Source organism: Typopeltis vanoorti, chromosome 18 (genome assembly GCF_054136105.1).
Source record: "Typopeltis vanoorti isolate ZY-2024b chromosome 18, IOZ_Tvanoo_1.0, whole genome shotgun sequence".
Lineage (NCBI taxonomy): Eukaryota > Metazoa > Arthropoda > Arachnida > Uropygi > Thelyphonidae > Typopeltis > Typopeltis vanoorti.
The window spans coordinates 98,674,692-98,689,798 of NC_143566.1; the positions used below are offsets into that span (position 1 = coordinate 98,674,692).

Sequence of the window (15,107 nt, forward strand, 5' to 3'; positions counted from 1 at the left end):
CAAATTCTCAATCTGTCTTCATAATCAGTATTCCATAATCCAGATATCATTCTTAACACTCTCCTTTGTATTCTCTCTGATATATCAGAATCACAATGGAAATCCAGAAACCAGACCTGCACACAATAGTTCAAGTGAGATCTTATCAAGGCCTTGTAAAATGGCAAAATAACATCCTTATCTTTACATGTGAATATTTATTTCAGATTCTTGGTACAATAAAGAATGTTCTTTTGTCCTATCTCTTAACAAAATCTCTCTAGATCAGTTATAGCTTACATAGCAAAAAATAATATGAAAATGTTTATAGCATGTCACCAATGTTTGGTTTACATACTTTTGATTTAGATTCTAAGTAGATATACCATACTCCAGTGTTTCCCAAACTTCAGATATCCGTGTACCCCTTCTTAAATTTTCATTATTACCAAGTACCACCTTATCAAAATAATAATAAATAAATAAATAAAGTATATTGCATTGTAAATGTCTATTTTATTTGAATTTATATGTTCATATAAAAAAAAAAAAGATTTATTTTTAATAGAACAAAATTTGGAATCGGTTCTTCATTTCTTGTCCATGAAAATCCACATTTCAAATAATTCATATCATACTTACGAAGATTTTTCATCTTCTTCCTAGTTGGTTCTCTAGAGATGTCAGACAACACACCCTTATCGATTTCATTTGATCCAGATACAATATCAACATTTTCTTGCTGCTTACAGCTACTTGTATTTCCTATATTGCTCTCTTTTGTGCGTTTTATAAATCCAGTCTTTAACCAATGACCATACTTAAGAATTTGAAAGCTAAAAAATTACTGTATTTATTCGAACATAACTCTCACTTTTTTCCCAAAATTAAATCTAAAAAATCGTGGTGCAAGATATATGCGGGGATATTCGGAAACTAAAGTTTTCAGAAAAAAAAAACTGAAAATGGTGCGACTTACCAAGAAGCTCCTATTCGCTATCGCTACTTTTGGCACCGAGAACAATTTCCTTGTGTGCATCGTCAAAGTCATCTACCCAAATAGCATCATCTTCTTTCCCATTGTTTCAAGCAAAAATTAACAGTAATTTACAAGACTTGAGATACGTAATGAACAATCCTTCACAAATGACTAATGAGAGGTAAAAGCAGCACGAGAAACAGACAGCAATGGTAGGTCAGTAGAGATAGAGCAGGTATGAAGAAGTGTGCATATGATTGGTGCAGTATTAACAAAAGATCACATGAACCAAAGACAAAGGTAGGCCAACAGTTGAGTTGAAATGCTAATTCTCTTCAATCGAATTCCATAATATCTGAAACAAGTTCACTACATATTTCTTAGTTTTAAGATGTTCATGACAGAGTGCTGTATAGACTCAAGCTGTATAGACTAAAACCATATGTTGCACTGGCAACATATGGTTTTACTTGAGTCTATACAGCAGTTTCTGTTGGAGGGGGTGATGTGATTCATTAGTTAGTACTGTTTTTTTTTATCCCATTTGTCTCCAATTGCACTATTTGTCAAGAAATATATTACAGAGACTGCAAATGTCTCTGTAACTTATTTAGTGATAAAATAAAACTACTTAGTATAAAAACTAGTATAGTGGTGCTGTTGGGGAAGGAGTGCTGTTTACCACAGGGAGCGAGATAGTAACTCAAAATTTGAGTAGGAGAATTCATATATAATATATAATTTATTGAGAAATATATATGTTTAAAATAATTATTTTTTTCTTAATAATGATTCCATGCGTTAATGATATAGCTGAAAATTGCCAAGTACCCCAGGGGTACATGTACCACACTTTGAGAAACGCTGCCATACTCTGTGGACAGTGTCTGTAAACAAAGGAAGGTTTGTTTACAGAAATAAAGCATATTAATACTATGTTTAATTGACTATATTTAATGTTGTTCAAATTATCAAGTTATATATCTAATGTAGCCTACATAGCTGTGTAGATATTGACAATGCCCACAGGTTGCAAGGATCTGGGTTCAAATTTGGTCCAGGATGCAAAGAACCATTATCAGGGCTTTTCAAGTGAAGCTGATTAGTCAGGCTGCTAGAGCCAAAGGTGACATAGTTTCCCCTCCTGAAAACCCTGGTTTATCATCCTGCAAAACAGGCATACCAGCCAGAAAAACCCAATTTACAGACAATACAGATAGGATTAACACCCTATCATAAGCAGTAATCAGGTTCCTAAGATATCGGGTTACTTGGTTATGACAGGCCATTGAGTAAATTTTAGGTTTAATAGCTTTTCGGAGGCCCTAAGCTGTAGCTTGTCTAGATTATGCATAAATCTAGCCATGGTTAGTAGATGGCATCTATACACGCCAAGAGCCTCTGCAGCTCAATCAGTAATGATGATGAACCCAAGTTCAAATCCCATCTAAGATGCAACGATATCATTATCAGTCTTTCAACACAAATGAATGATTGATATATACTTTTAGAGGATTAAGCAATGTTTAATTTTCCAAATTCAGATAAGGACAGGCATCAACCCAATTTAAACTGGGATGATGTTATAAGACCTCAGCACTCTCTATAAACAAATATTTGCATTTAAAACAGCTTCTAAGAATCATGCACATATCCATGTGCCACCAGTAACTCTAAAATTATGTCCTCTCATCTTTCACAGGAAAGAAAATTACTAAACAGACTGGTAAATTAGATAATCTGTTTAACAACATATGCTTCATTCACAGATTGTTCTCAAAAGATGCCAAGAATCAGATTACTACTATTACTGCAAGAATTAGAATCCATTAAATCTCCTGGAGCTCATTACATTTGTGCAAGATGTACATAACCAAATACCAGCTACTATACAGAACTTACCAAGAATATTCAAGTCCACTAATGAAATGGAACAGATCATCTCTACTACTCATAATACCACAATACTGTTCTATTAAACACGGTTCTATTTATTTCAAAATTTATGTGAATACAGTAGATGTCTGCTCATGATTCTCATTCCTTGTGTGTGTGTGTTAAGCTTAATGGCCTTTCTGAAATCTAATTAATACTCTGATAAGACGGTTAATCCCATCTGCATAGGATGAAACAACCTTTCTGGGAGGAAAAGCCCTGATAAAGGTTCTCCACATCCTATATGGGACTCAAACCAAACAGTATGGATGAAACTGACCAAGCTACTTGACATAAAAATAAACTCAGTAAGTTAATTTCAAAACTGGTGAGCAATGATATCAGTTTTTTTTTTTTTTTTTTAAATCATTATATAAATATCTGAATAGCTTTATTTGCTGTTTTAATGAGAGGAAAACTGCAGACAGGAAATTAGTAATAATGTAAGTACTATTGCAGTATCGTGCATAGCTCCTTGAGTGTACATATCGGGAATGTGATATGAGACAACACTGAAATATCTAGACAAGAGGAAATTTCTCTTCTTGGAATCATCTTGACATCAAGCCTCTCCTGGCATAAACACATCACTAGCATTGCCTCCTCAGTTTCTAAAAAAACTAGGATTTCTCTTTCTCTCAAGATGTTACTTTACATCTGAACAGCTGTTAGCCTTAGAGAAATCACAAATCCACCCAGCTATTAAAAACTGCTCTCACATTTTGAGTGGGACCACTAATAGCTCCCTCAAAATGCTTGACTCAATAGAGAGGAGGGCAATTAGATTGATTAATAACCCATCTCTTACCAACTCACTCCTCTGACTTTCACACAAGTGTTTGGTTTCTGCAACATGTGTTATTCTGTAAATATTTCCATGGCAAATGTTCACATGAAATAGCATCAATAATTCCTCTACTCAGTAACAAGTCCATTGGAACACATGCAGCTGCCCCAACATCCCTTCACAGTACACCTTGAAATCCACAGAACAAGTTTCTTTTCCTCCTCCATCCCTGTTACTGTTGTGTTGTGGAACAGTCTTCTCCTTATGTGTTTCCCAAGGAATACAACATACAGGCTTTTAAATCAAATGTAAACATCTTCCCTTTCCAAACCCACTGCTCATATACAGTACTAAAATACTATAGGTTGATTAACCAACCTCTTGTGTATAGACTCAACATATATAAAAAAAAAAGGACACCATGCTCACCTCTTTGTTAACAGATAAGATGTTTCATATTAAAAAAAAAACCCTAAACTCAAACACATTCATGAACTTTTTAAATATACTATTCTGCTTTTGTTTGAAACATTTGCTTGCATTATTACCCCCCTGTTGTTGTGTGCGTGTATTATAACTCTGTAAATAATAAAGTTTGAATTCAATAACAAAAATTGTTCAAATGTTCTGAAATCAATCCTAAAAAAAGGCAAAGTATGTGCATGTTGGTGCTGTACTTGTATCTCACAAGATGAGAAGAAAACTGATGATTTAAACCCCCCCCCCCCTAAGTAGGATCAAAAACATCTAACAAATATATAAATATGTAAAAGTTCTTGAAATGTTAGCAGGTTTGAAAAAAATATATTGAGTGCTATTCTATTTCTATTTCATATATATTTATGGTATATCATCCTGTAAGTTGTGCTCTATTCGCAGATACACATTTGTCACTAATATAGGTATCAAATTTCAGTTTGAAAAAAAAAAAAAAAAAAAAAAAAAAAAAAAAAAAAAAAAAAAAAAAAAAAACATAATATGCCTAACAAGAATAGCAAATGAATCATTTTCTTACCAGTATGAGTAGTAAGAGAGAAAAGATTTATTTCAAGGGGATTATTCCAGAAATTATCTCAAATTTCACCTGAACATTCCGGAGTTTGAAAAACAAATAACAGTAATACAATTACCATTCCTTATATCTATGGTTACTCTGAACCTGCACTGTTTTCAAAATCTTATGTCGAGTTGATTGCCCCCCCCCCCCCCACACACACAAACATCTTTCTTCCTTTTCAATTCCAGGGTATACAAAGATTCCTTATTTGTACATCTTGTATAGCCGAAAGATCTGCTAATATCCATCTGGAAAACATGTCTTGAACACCATACACAGAATCAAAGGGCATAAACTACTATGCTTCACCATAGTAAACACAAGCATGAAAAGACTTTTTCTGGAATCAAGAGCAGATCATTGAAACCAATTCAAATTCAACACATTTGGTTGGGTGGACTTCCCCAATATTTGGAAAATCACAATGAGCCTGGCTAGTTACTTTTCTCTAATTTTAGAAGATCATGAAAGATTTTCAGAAATTTTTATACTGAGAGCCTTAAAAACAGCCACTTGAGTTTCTACAAACTTTTTCATGGCATCTGCATGACAGGGTGACATAAGCAAGAAGATGGTAGTTGTTTGAAATTATGGCTCATGCAGCTAAGGTTATGAAGCCATCACATTACTAGATATATTCTGTTTGTGCACTTAGAGAATTCATAGAAAAATGTAAAAAAACAAAGCACTATGTAAAACTAGCTAAACATGCTTTGGTAAGAACATAGAAAGTAAATATCAGAAAGGTGACAAAATAGTCTGGAGACTATTGAAAAAGCTTAGAAATGGAAGAAAGAGTACGGTAAAAGGAATCATCTCTGATTCCACATGCCAGCATCCACACCCCATGTGTTTTTGTTGTACTTGTGTAACAATTCCTACACATTTGATATTTTTAGTAACATATCGATTCATAATTAATGCTTGTTGTGTTGTACATTTATATTTGTATGTTCATCCAAACCCAGATGATTTCACCACTAGGTTATGTGGTGAAACTAGTAGGTGACTAATAGTATTAAGTCTTTATGGCATAAACCCAGTGTTGTTATTTTAATTACATACTGGTAGCAGAGTTATGAAGGTAACTTATATTCTTATATCCTCGTACGTTCTTCCTTGTGGTTATATCAGTTGCTTTAATATCATTTTTGTTCTAGGTGTTTATCAGAACTTTCCAGACCCCCCTCCCTCTTGTATGATTAAGCAAATTCAGTTTACTACAATACTAAGAAGTGCCTCACATTTTGCACCTTGGGTGGACAGTTGCACTTGGAAGGGCAAGATTATCATAGAAAAATTAATTAAAAAAAATTATAGTTGACATACCTAACCCACATGTATCAAACTCTTCAATTTCCCGCTTTATCTTAAATTGAATGCCGTCTTGTCTAGCAGCGTGCTGATTAGATTTTCTACCTCTGATGCTGTTAACAATATCTATTTGCTCTAGTTCAACATCAAACCTGTGCAAATATCTAGAAATAATTCATTAAATTCAGTTATTCAAGAAAATAAGCAATTCCTTATATATATCTAAGCAAATTATAATCATCACTTTATCAAGTACCAGTACTTATACATATTATTTAAGAGGTATTTGCTTTCAGTCATTTTGTAAATTTAATGGAATTGAGAGAAATGAATTGACAGCACTGAGAAATGAAATTTTCAGTTTAATGACTCCAATTATTCTATTTCTGTCTAATGTATAATAAAAGACTAAATATGCATGCAGACAATGCAAAGGAAGTGGAAATGGTCAGAGCTTATGTGCTCTGCTCCTACTATCCAAAGTTGATGCTATTCACATCCACCTCACTAAAACGAGTACAGCTATAACACACTGCTATAAAGCAAGCTTTCTTCTATACTCAACCCAGAGCTCTTTGGTGTCCCTCCTTTCAGTTATCTGGAAGCTTCAGAACAAAAAAGAATTTATAAAAATAACAAAATAAGCATATTAAAAAATCTAGCAAAGTGGAAATGGCCAGAGCTTATGTGCTCTGCTCCTACTATCCAAAGTTGATGCTATTCACATCCACCTCAATAAAACAAGTTTAGCTATAAAGCAAGCGTAGCTATAACACACTGCTATAAAGCAAGCTTTCTTCTATACTCAACCCAGATCTTTGGTGTCCCTCCTTTCAATTATCTGAAAGATTCAGAACAAAAAAGAATTCATTAAAATAACAAAATAAGCATATTAAAAAATCTAGCAACTTTAACACTTGGTCGTAAAGATTTAATACTACTAAGTCACCTACTAGTTTCGCCACATAACCTAGTGGCTTCACCTGGGTTTTGGATGAACATACAGATATAAATGTACAACACAACAAGCGTTAATTATGAATCAATACATTGCTACAAAATACCAAATGTGTAGGAACCATTACATATATGTACACACTGCCCATATGTTATAAACATATGTTAAAGGCCAATGGATGCAACTTCTGCCCACCCAAGTTTCTGCCACTCTCACATCCAGATGGTACTGTAGTCACTTCACCAAAAGACACGGCCAACTTACTTGCATCATTCTTCTCTTCCTATTCCTGCATTGATGACCTTGGGAAAGTTCCCTTCACTCCACAAAGAGCTCCCTTTCATGTCTTCCAATCTTCTGACAAAAAGAAATCTGAAGAATCCTGAATAACTTGAACGTAAACAAGGCATCTGGTCCTGTAAAAAAAAATTGTGCCCTAGAACTAACACCTACCTTTATTGCCTCTTCAATCTATCCTATTCAGCTAGCATCTACCTAACAACATGGAAACAGGTCCACATCCAGCCCATTCCAAAGAAATGTGATAAAAGTCAACCAATGACTTATCATCCAACTGTTCTCACTTCTGTTCTCTCAAAAATTATGGAGGTCATCAACAACCAACTCTTGAACCACTCAGACATACCAACTAATCGGCGACTAGCAGTATGGATTCTGCCACTCATGACCTACAGATGATCTCGCTTTCACCACCCACTTATGGACTCAAGCCATGGAGAAATTTGGAGAAACTCATGTGGTTGCCCTCAACATTTCAAAAGCATTTGATTGGGTTTGGCACAAGTCTACTCACCAAACTGCCATCCTATGGTATGCCTTCCTTACTCTGCAACTAGATCGGTAACTTTCTCACTGGTCATTCACTATGTGTCATGGTGGACGGGTTACTCTACTCAGATTTCCTTACCAATGCAGAAGTACCCCCAGGGTTCTGTTCTTTCACCCATTCTCTATCTCTGGTTATAAACGACCTGATCTCACAGACTTCCAATCCTATCCATAGCTTTGCCGACAACAGTGCACTCCATTCTTCCTTTTCATTGAACAATGTTAGTGCTCAAGTATTAGAATCCTCAAGATCTACCATGACTAGGGACCTGAACTCAGATCCAGCTATACCCTAGTGGGGCAAGGACAACCATGTAAACTTCAATGCCACCAAAACCCCTGTGTAATCTCTCACAAGAAAGAGCTCGCATCCCTCCCTCTTATCTTCAGTAACACTGAGATATCCAAACATGATCAGATTTCTCTTCTTGGAATGCCATGCACTTCTGATCTTTCCTGGCACAACCATATTTCAACTATACCTTCTGCAGCCACCCAAAAACTTTTTCATACAAAATACTACTTCAAACCTTCATCATCATCTTCCTATCTTGTATTAGGCCTCAGGACCTGTTACAGTCTCATTCCATCTTTTATATTGTCTTCCAACTGATCTCTTCCCCACAGGTTTGTATTCAAGGATTTGTTTGATGATTCTACTGTTGTCCATTCTCTCAATGTGCTGTTTCCATTTCCATATAGTTGTGGATATATTCTATTATTCGTTTTTCATTCATTTCTTCCATGATTTCTTTTATGATCTAACAAGGTGTATCCTGTAGTTCTCCTCATAAATCTCATTTCTTTTTCTGACTGTCCATGCCTCACTTCCATAAGTCAGCACTGGTCTTGCCAATGTTTTATAAGCTCTAATCTGGGTATGCTTTTGTACCGTCGAGAGTTTAAAAACTTGATTTGTAATATTTAAAGCTCTACTGAATTTGTAATTTTCATTTCTATGTCTTTTTCTTCTCTGTAGGGTTAGGTGATATCCAAGGAATTTGAAAGAGTTGACTTGTTCAATAATTGCATTATCCAAACAGATTTTATTTCTTACTGGTTTTCTTTCCTTAATGGAAGTACCTTTGTCTTCTCTTTTGAAATTTTCATATTAAATTTTTTTACTATTAAGATGATGGATAGAGTATTGCAGATCAGTTTCAGGGTTGCAAGTATAGCCTGATCATCTGCAAACAGTATTGTATCTATACTGCTCCAAACAATTAGAGGATATTTTGGTTTTCTTGTAAATTATAATTATTTCAAGCTAAAATGTATAATTTGTTAAATTTGTAATAAATATCGATTATTTAAACAATATCTCATCAATTACACCCTATCCATAAGTAAGAAATATTTATTCATGTATAAAGTACCCAATAGTTATAATTATTTGCAGAAATTTATAATTATCTGACAAACTACAATATCCCCTAATTGTTTTGACAGTGTATATTAGTACATTTATTAACTGGGATATAACCATGTACTGTGAGTCTCCAATGTCTTACTATAGAATTCATATAGATTGTGAAGAGAATGGGTGATAGGCTACAGCCTTGCCTTACTCCCGTTTATAGGTTTCCAGTCAGATTCTTCCATTAACTTTTACTACAATAATGTTGTGTATATATGTATCATGGATTGCTTTAAGATGATGAGGAACTCTATCAAATGCCTTAGAATAATCAATAAAAGCAATATGGGTTTCCACATTATACTCTTTATGCATTTCCAATAAAATTTTAAAGGTAAAGTGTCCATCTGCATCCTGAATCCATTCTGCTTTTCTTCTATCTAATCTTCATAGAACTGGGACAGTCTATATTCATGCGTAGGTTTCTGTGGTTAACACAGCTTCTACCGGTCATGATGTACTCTGGGATAGAACAAACATGTCCTATATTGATAAGAATTGTTTCACAAGAAAATTCAAAGAGGCAGCAAATATGACTAAAATTCCTACACAATGCAACAAAAACCAAGGTTTGATTTTAAATCAAGTTTGGTCATTGTTTATTAAAAATTTACACACTTCAAACCTCAGACAGAGTGAGCATGAACCACAGAATGCGACAACAAATAGCATTGTCTCCAACTAACATACATTAACGGTTGTATCTATCTGTTATTTGGATTTTTAATGAACTTTTTTGATGTTCATAATGGAGAGATATCAGAGAGTGGTTTATTCAGGAGTAGAGTCCAAAAGATGGCCTGTGACTAGTGGTGTGCCGCAGGGTTCTGTTCTTGGACCTACTGTTCAATTTGTTCATTAACAATATGGGAAAGGATCTGAGAGGAAGTGTTCATTTGTTTGCTGATGATGCAAAGGTAGGTAGAGCAATAGTGAGTGCACAGGATGTCAAAATTTTGCAGGATGATTTGTTAGTTTGGAGGACTGGGCTAAGGCAAATGGATGTTAATTTAATGTGGCAAAGTGTAAGGTTATGCATTTTAGAGTGAAAAGATTAGCAGCAGTATATCACATTGGTGGAACCGTACTCCAGGAGATTGACGAGGCCAGGGATTTGGGAGTGTTGGTGGATAGGGAGTTGAAGTTTAGGGTTCACATCGCAAAAGTGGCTAAATTAGCTCATCAAATCACTTGGTTGCTGAAAAATACTTTAACAATTAACAAACAGAGACAAACAAGTTATTGTTCCTCTGTATTGAGCCTTGATAAGACCCCATCTAGACTACTGTGCCCAGCTATGGGCATCAGGGTTTCTTCTTGATGGGGAGGAGGTGGAGAGGATCCAGAGACGAGCGACCAAGATGATAGCAGGTCTATGGAATGAACCTTATGAGAACAGGTTGAAGATTTGTGGGTTGCAGAAATTGGTTGATAGGCGGAAAAGATAGGCAATATGATTGAGACAGTCAATCTCAAGTGAATATTTTTTCGTAATTTGCTATAGTTTGCGCTTTAAACTGTTAGTTCTCTTTATCCCTGAAGATGTTAGTCTTACAACTAACAAAACTTGTCAGCTTATTTTTAGTACTTGTTTAGTATTTTAAAAACAGTTCTCTAATAAAAAAAAATCTAACAAAAAAATACTAGTAGTTGTGGTGGTGGAGGTGGGCGGTAGATGGAGATGATTCATAGTAGAGGTTCGGTGTAATGGTTGAGACAGTTGTATAGTAGGTGTCCCCCTGCGATGAGTCTTTGACTCCTTGGTATCAGGAATAATAATAATAATAAACATGTGGTCACAAAACCAGAATATTTCTATGGGACAGTCTATTTTTCAGAATTTTACTACAGATTTTATATCCAGAGTTTAGGAGACTAATTCCTCTAGAATTTTCACAGTTGTTAATATCACCATTCTTGTGTGTAGGAATAACTATTGCCTTTTGCCAGCTTTTGGTTATGGTTCACCATTCCATATTTTATTTATTAGTTTAAGGAAAAAAATTTTGAGGTTTAGGCTTGCACATTTGATTAATTCAGTATTTATCCCATCTTCGCCTGATGTTTTATGATTTTCACAACTTTTTGAGCAGTTTCTAACTCGTCTATTGATACTGGATCTAAGAGTGTCTCAGTATTGAAGTTTGTTTCAAAATCTTTATTATGAGCCCTAAGGTTTTTATAATAGCTTAGCCAAGTATTCTGATCAGTGAGTGAAAGACATGCATTTTCTCTTAGATCTCTATTTAAATTATTTATTATTTTAAAAGTTTTGGACTGTAGGCATGTAATATCTGTTTCAAGTTAAGAGACAAATTTATCCTAGGACTCTGTTTTTTTCTTACAGCTTGTTTAGTGATCACTCCTTTTCTCTTGCATTCTACAGCCATCTTGAGATTTTGTTGCTAAGTATTTTTTTAAAAGCATTTCTTTTGTCTTCAATAATTTGGGCAATCTGATCATCCCATCTTCTAATTCCCTTTCTTCTCCACCATTTCCACTTCTTTCTCAGTGATTTATTGGCCACGTCTGTTATAATTGTTTTGATGTTATTCCATTCTTCCTCAACAGTTTTGCCTAAGTTCATATTTGCTACTTTTTCATTAATTCCTTTTTTATAGAGCCATTTAATGCTAAGGTTATTTAAAAGGCCAATCTGAAAAGAGATTTCCCTATTTCAGATGAATGGGCTTTTCTCATTAACCAATGAGGTGGAAATCTTATGTATGAAACAAGAAGAAAGTGGTCCATGATACAAGAGTATACCTTAGTATACTCTTGTATCAAGAATGAATTTTGCAAGTTTTTTTATTAGCTATTACTTAATCTATAATTGTCTGCAAACTGTGTGCTGACCAAGTATATTTATAGCAGTCTTTATATTTAAAGAATGAATTCATGATTTTTAAACTATTAAATACTAAAAAATCAATTAATTTTTTCCTGTTGTTATTGCATATATGTTCTCCACAGTTTCCCAAATAATCAGAAATAGGGATGTCTCCAATTCTGATATAGTCATATCAGAATTGGATCATATTGTAGCATCAAACATAGTTAGATACTATGTTTGATGCTACAATAAATTGTTTTACCGTGCATGCAGTAAGCGTATGTGAGAGGGGATTCTTCTAGTTGTCTAATTATACTCGTGTCTACATGTAATAAAACATTTTTTTTTTTTTTTTTTGCTTCTGTAGTATAGTGTCTGTTTGAATACCTCTATGTATTATAAGTAGTTGAATTATAACAAAATACTAGCATATGCCAGATATCTATTATTGATAAGACAGAAGGGGCATACTCTTCAGCCTTATGAATAATAGGTATTGTACATTTTGCTGACAAAAAGAAAAAAGTTATGCAATGAATGTAGAATTTGTAAAAGGGTGGGTAATTCCAATGATGAACGGAAATTATTTAGGTATTTTTACTATGTAAAAAAGTGCATACTGATCATCAGTGAAAAAAAGAAATTCTCAGAAAACAAAGCAAAATATAAATTAAACAAATAAACATACACCACACATACAAACTGTACTGTAACAATACAAACTTGCTACACCTATGTGAATGAATCACCTGATCAACATTAGTTGGATCAGCCTCTCCCCATAATTATTTACTAAGCTACCAAAGGTATATAGCTGCTGTTTATTACTGGTTGGTTATTTAGTTTGCAAACAAATCTCTTTCCCTCACCTCATAGTTTTTTTTTAATTATGTCCATCATAAATGAAAATATATATTTCTAGAGTTTATACGATCGCATGTTATTTGCTTGACCCAGCAACTTATAGGATACACACATATAACAAATATATATTATTAATTATTCATTTGTCAATAAAAACATTTCTATTCACACTTGTTCTTTCTTTTCCTTATATTGTCATTCTCACATGGCTCATTAATGATGGTTCACATATTTACACTTTTTAGTAATACAAATATACCAACCAAATATAGCATTCTCCATAATTACTGTTTTCTAATATATCCTAAACAAGCGCATCCCCCCCCCACACACAAATTTAGTTGCAATCAAAGAATTCATTACAATATGTGGTGAATCTGCCAATACACAAACACGAAATTGCAGCAGAGTGTGGTATTTTCTCTAACCCTGCCAAAAGGATATATGGGTTACCAAAGATATTCATAACAAATAAATTCACTCCAGTCAACAATGAATGTTGCCAATCCTTCCCTTCCCACCACACACACCCACACACACACACACACACACACACTAGCTTATGTGGCCAGGGGGGCTACAGAATGGTGAAGCTGGAGTTATGGACATCAACTTAAATACAAATAAAACAAACCAAACTCAAATAAGTCAATGTACACCCCCACGGGCAAGGTGCATCATGCTGCACAATGAGTCATGTGTTTGTAGCCAGTATCAATTGGAGAAATATGATGCTCCCAAGTCAGTGCAACTGTGTCCCGGTGAAATGGCTGCAAGTAGGGAACTGATGGAATTTGAAAGAGGATGTTGTAATAAAATGACATGTTGCAGACCTATCTGTTCAGCAAACTGTTAACAAATTGGGCCATCCCAGGTCAACAATCAGTGATACCATACTGAGATGGAAGCATAGGGAGTCAACTACAAGTGCTAGCTGCAGTGGATGACCCACTACACACACACACACACACACACACACAATTCATCGGCAAACACATTAAATGCAGAGTTCTGGGCATCGATTGGAACACGAATCTGCGCAAAAACATTTAGAACTGAGGCTCACAACATGGGTTTCATGGTAGGACTGTAATACTGAAGACGACACTACATGTTGGTTTGTGTAATGTGGAGCTTGTATATTACAGTCCTACCATGAAAAAAAAAAATGGTGCAAAGAGCATGTACAGTGGAAAGCTCTGTTATGGAGCAGCAAATCATGCTATGTCCTCTACCCAGCAGATGGACAGGTGTGGGTGTGGCAGACGCCTGGTGAATGTCCTTTACCAGAATGTGCAACCCCAACTATGAAATTTGGTGCTGTTTTTCCTGGTTTAGCATCGGACCTCTATTTGAGGTGCCACAAACACTGGACTCCAAGAGGTATCTGAACATTCTGGACAGTACAATGCTTCCCACTTTGTGGCTTTTCTATGGAACTGACTACTGTCTCTTTCAGCAAGACAATGCACTGCATCATAAGGCTGTTGTTGTAACTACATGGTTTGTGGACATGAATGTCACCACACTTGACTGGCCTCCACAGAGCCCTGATCTCAACCCTATGAACATCTGTGGGATGAACTGGAGAATTGGGTGATGTCAAGGGACGTTCACCCACAAGAGTCCAGGACCTCATTACATGCCTACAGGAAGAATGGTCCAAAATTCCCATTGAGTGCTATTGTACGCTTGTGGAAAGTATGCCTCATAGAATTGTTGCAGTCATCACAGCAAAAAGAGGTCCTACATCTTATTAAAGTGGGTGCCATGGCTGTTTGTTCCTCTCACTATGGTGTCCGTTGACTTCTTTTCAAGCAGTGAGTATGGCATGTGAGAGAAATTAGCCATAACACCCAACTAGCAGTATACATGTGCTTAAATCAGTTTTAAGTTATGGACTGGACGGCTGGGTTAAAAATAAAGCACTTGATCAAAGGCTAGATACTATGTATATTAGAGTTCTTTACTTGCTCGTGAAATGGCTAAAGGTCATGGTTGATTATTGTCAAAGCTTCCACTCCATGTTTCTGGTGATAAATTGCCTCCATGATAGCATATACCCAAATTGTAAACTGTTTTACTGTATTTGGCAATGAATACTGGAATTCATACTCTATAGACTCTTGTAATTC

The 15,107-nt window shown here is 35.1% G+C and overlaps 1 protein-coding gene across 2 annotated transcripts in view; it reads right to left on the reverse strand.

The window, feature by feature from the left end:
* LOC150096980 (translation machinery-associated protein 16) overlaps window positions 1-15,107 on the reverse strand; it is an 85,938-nt gene that overhangs the window by 11,086 nt on the left and 59,745 nt on the right. For both annotated transcript variants that reach the window (XM_090407966.1, XM_090407967.1), the window contains exon 5: window positions 6,067-6,215. In XM_090407966.1, coding sequence (XP_090264092.1) covers window positions 6,067-6,215 — 149 coding nt within the window. The remainder of the gene's footprint in view (window positions 1-6,066; window positions 6,216-15,107) is intronic.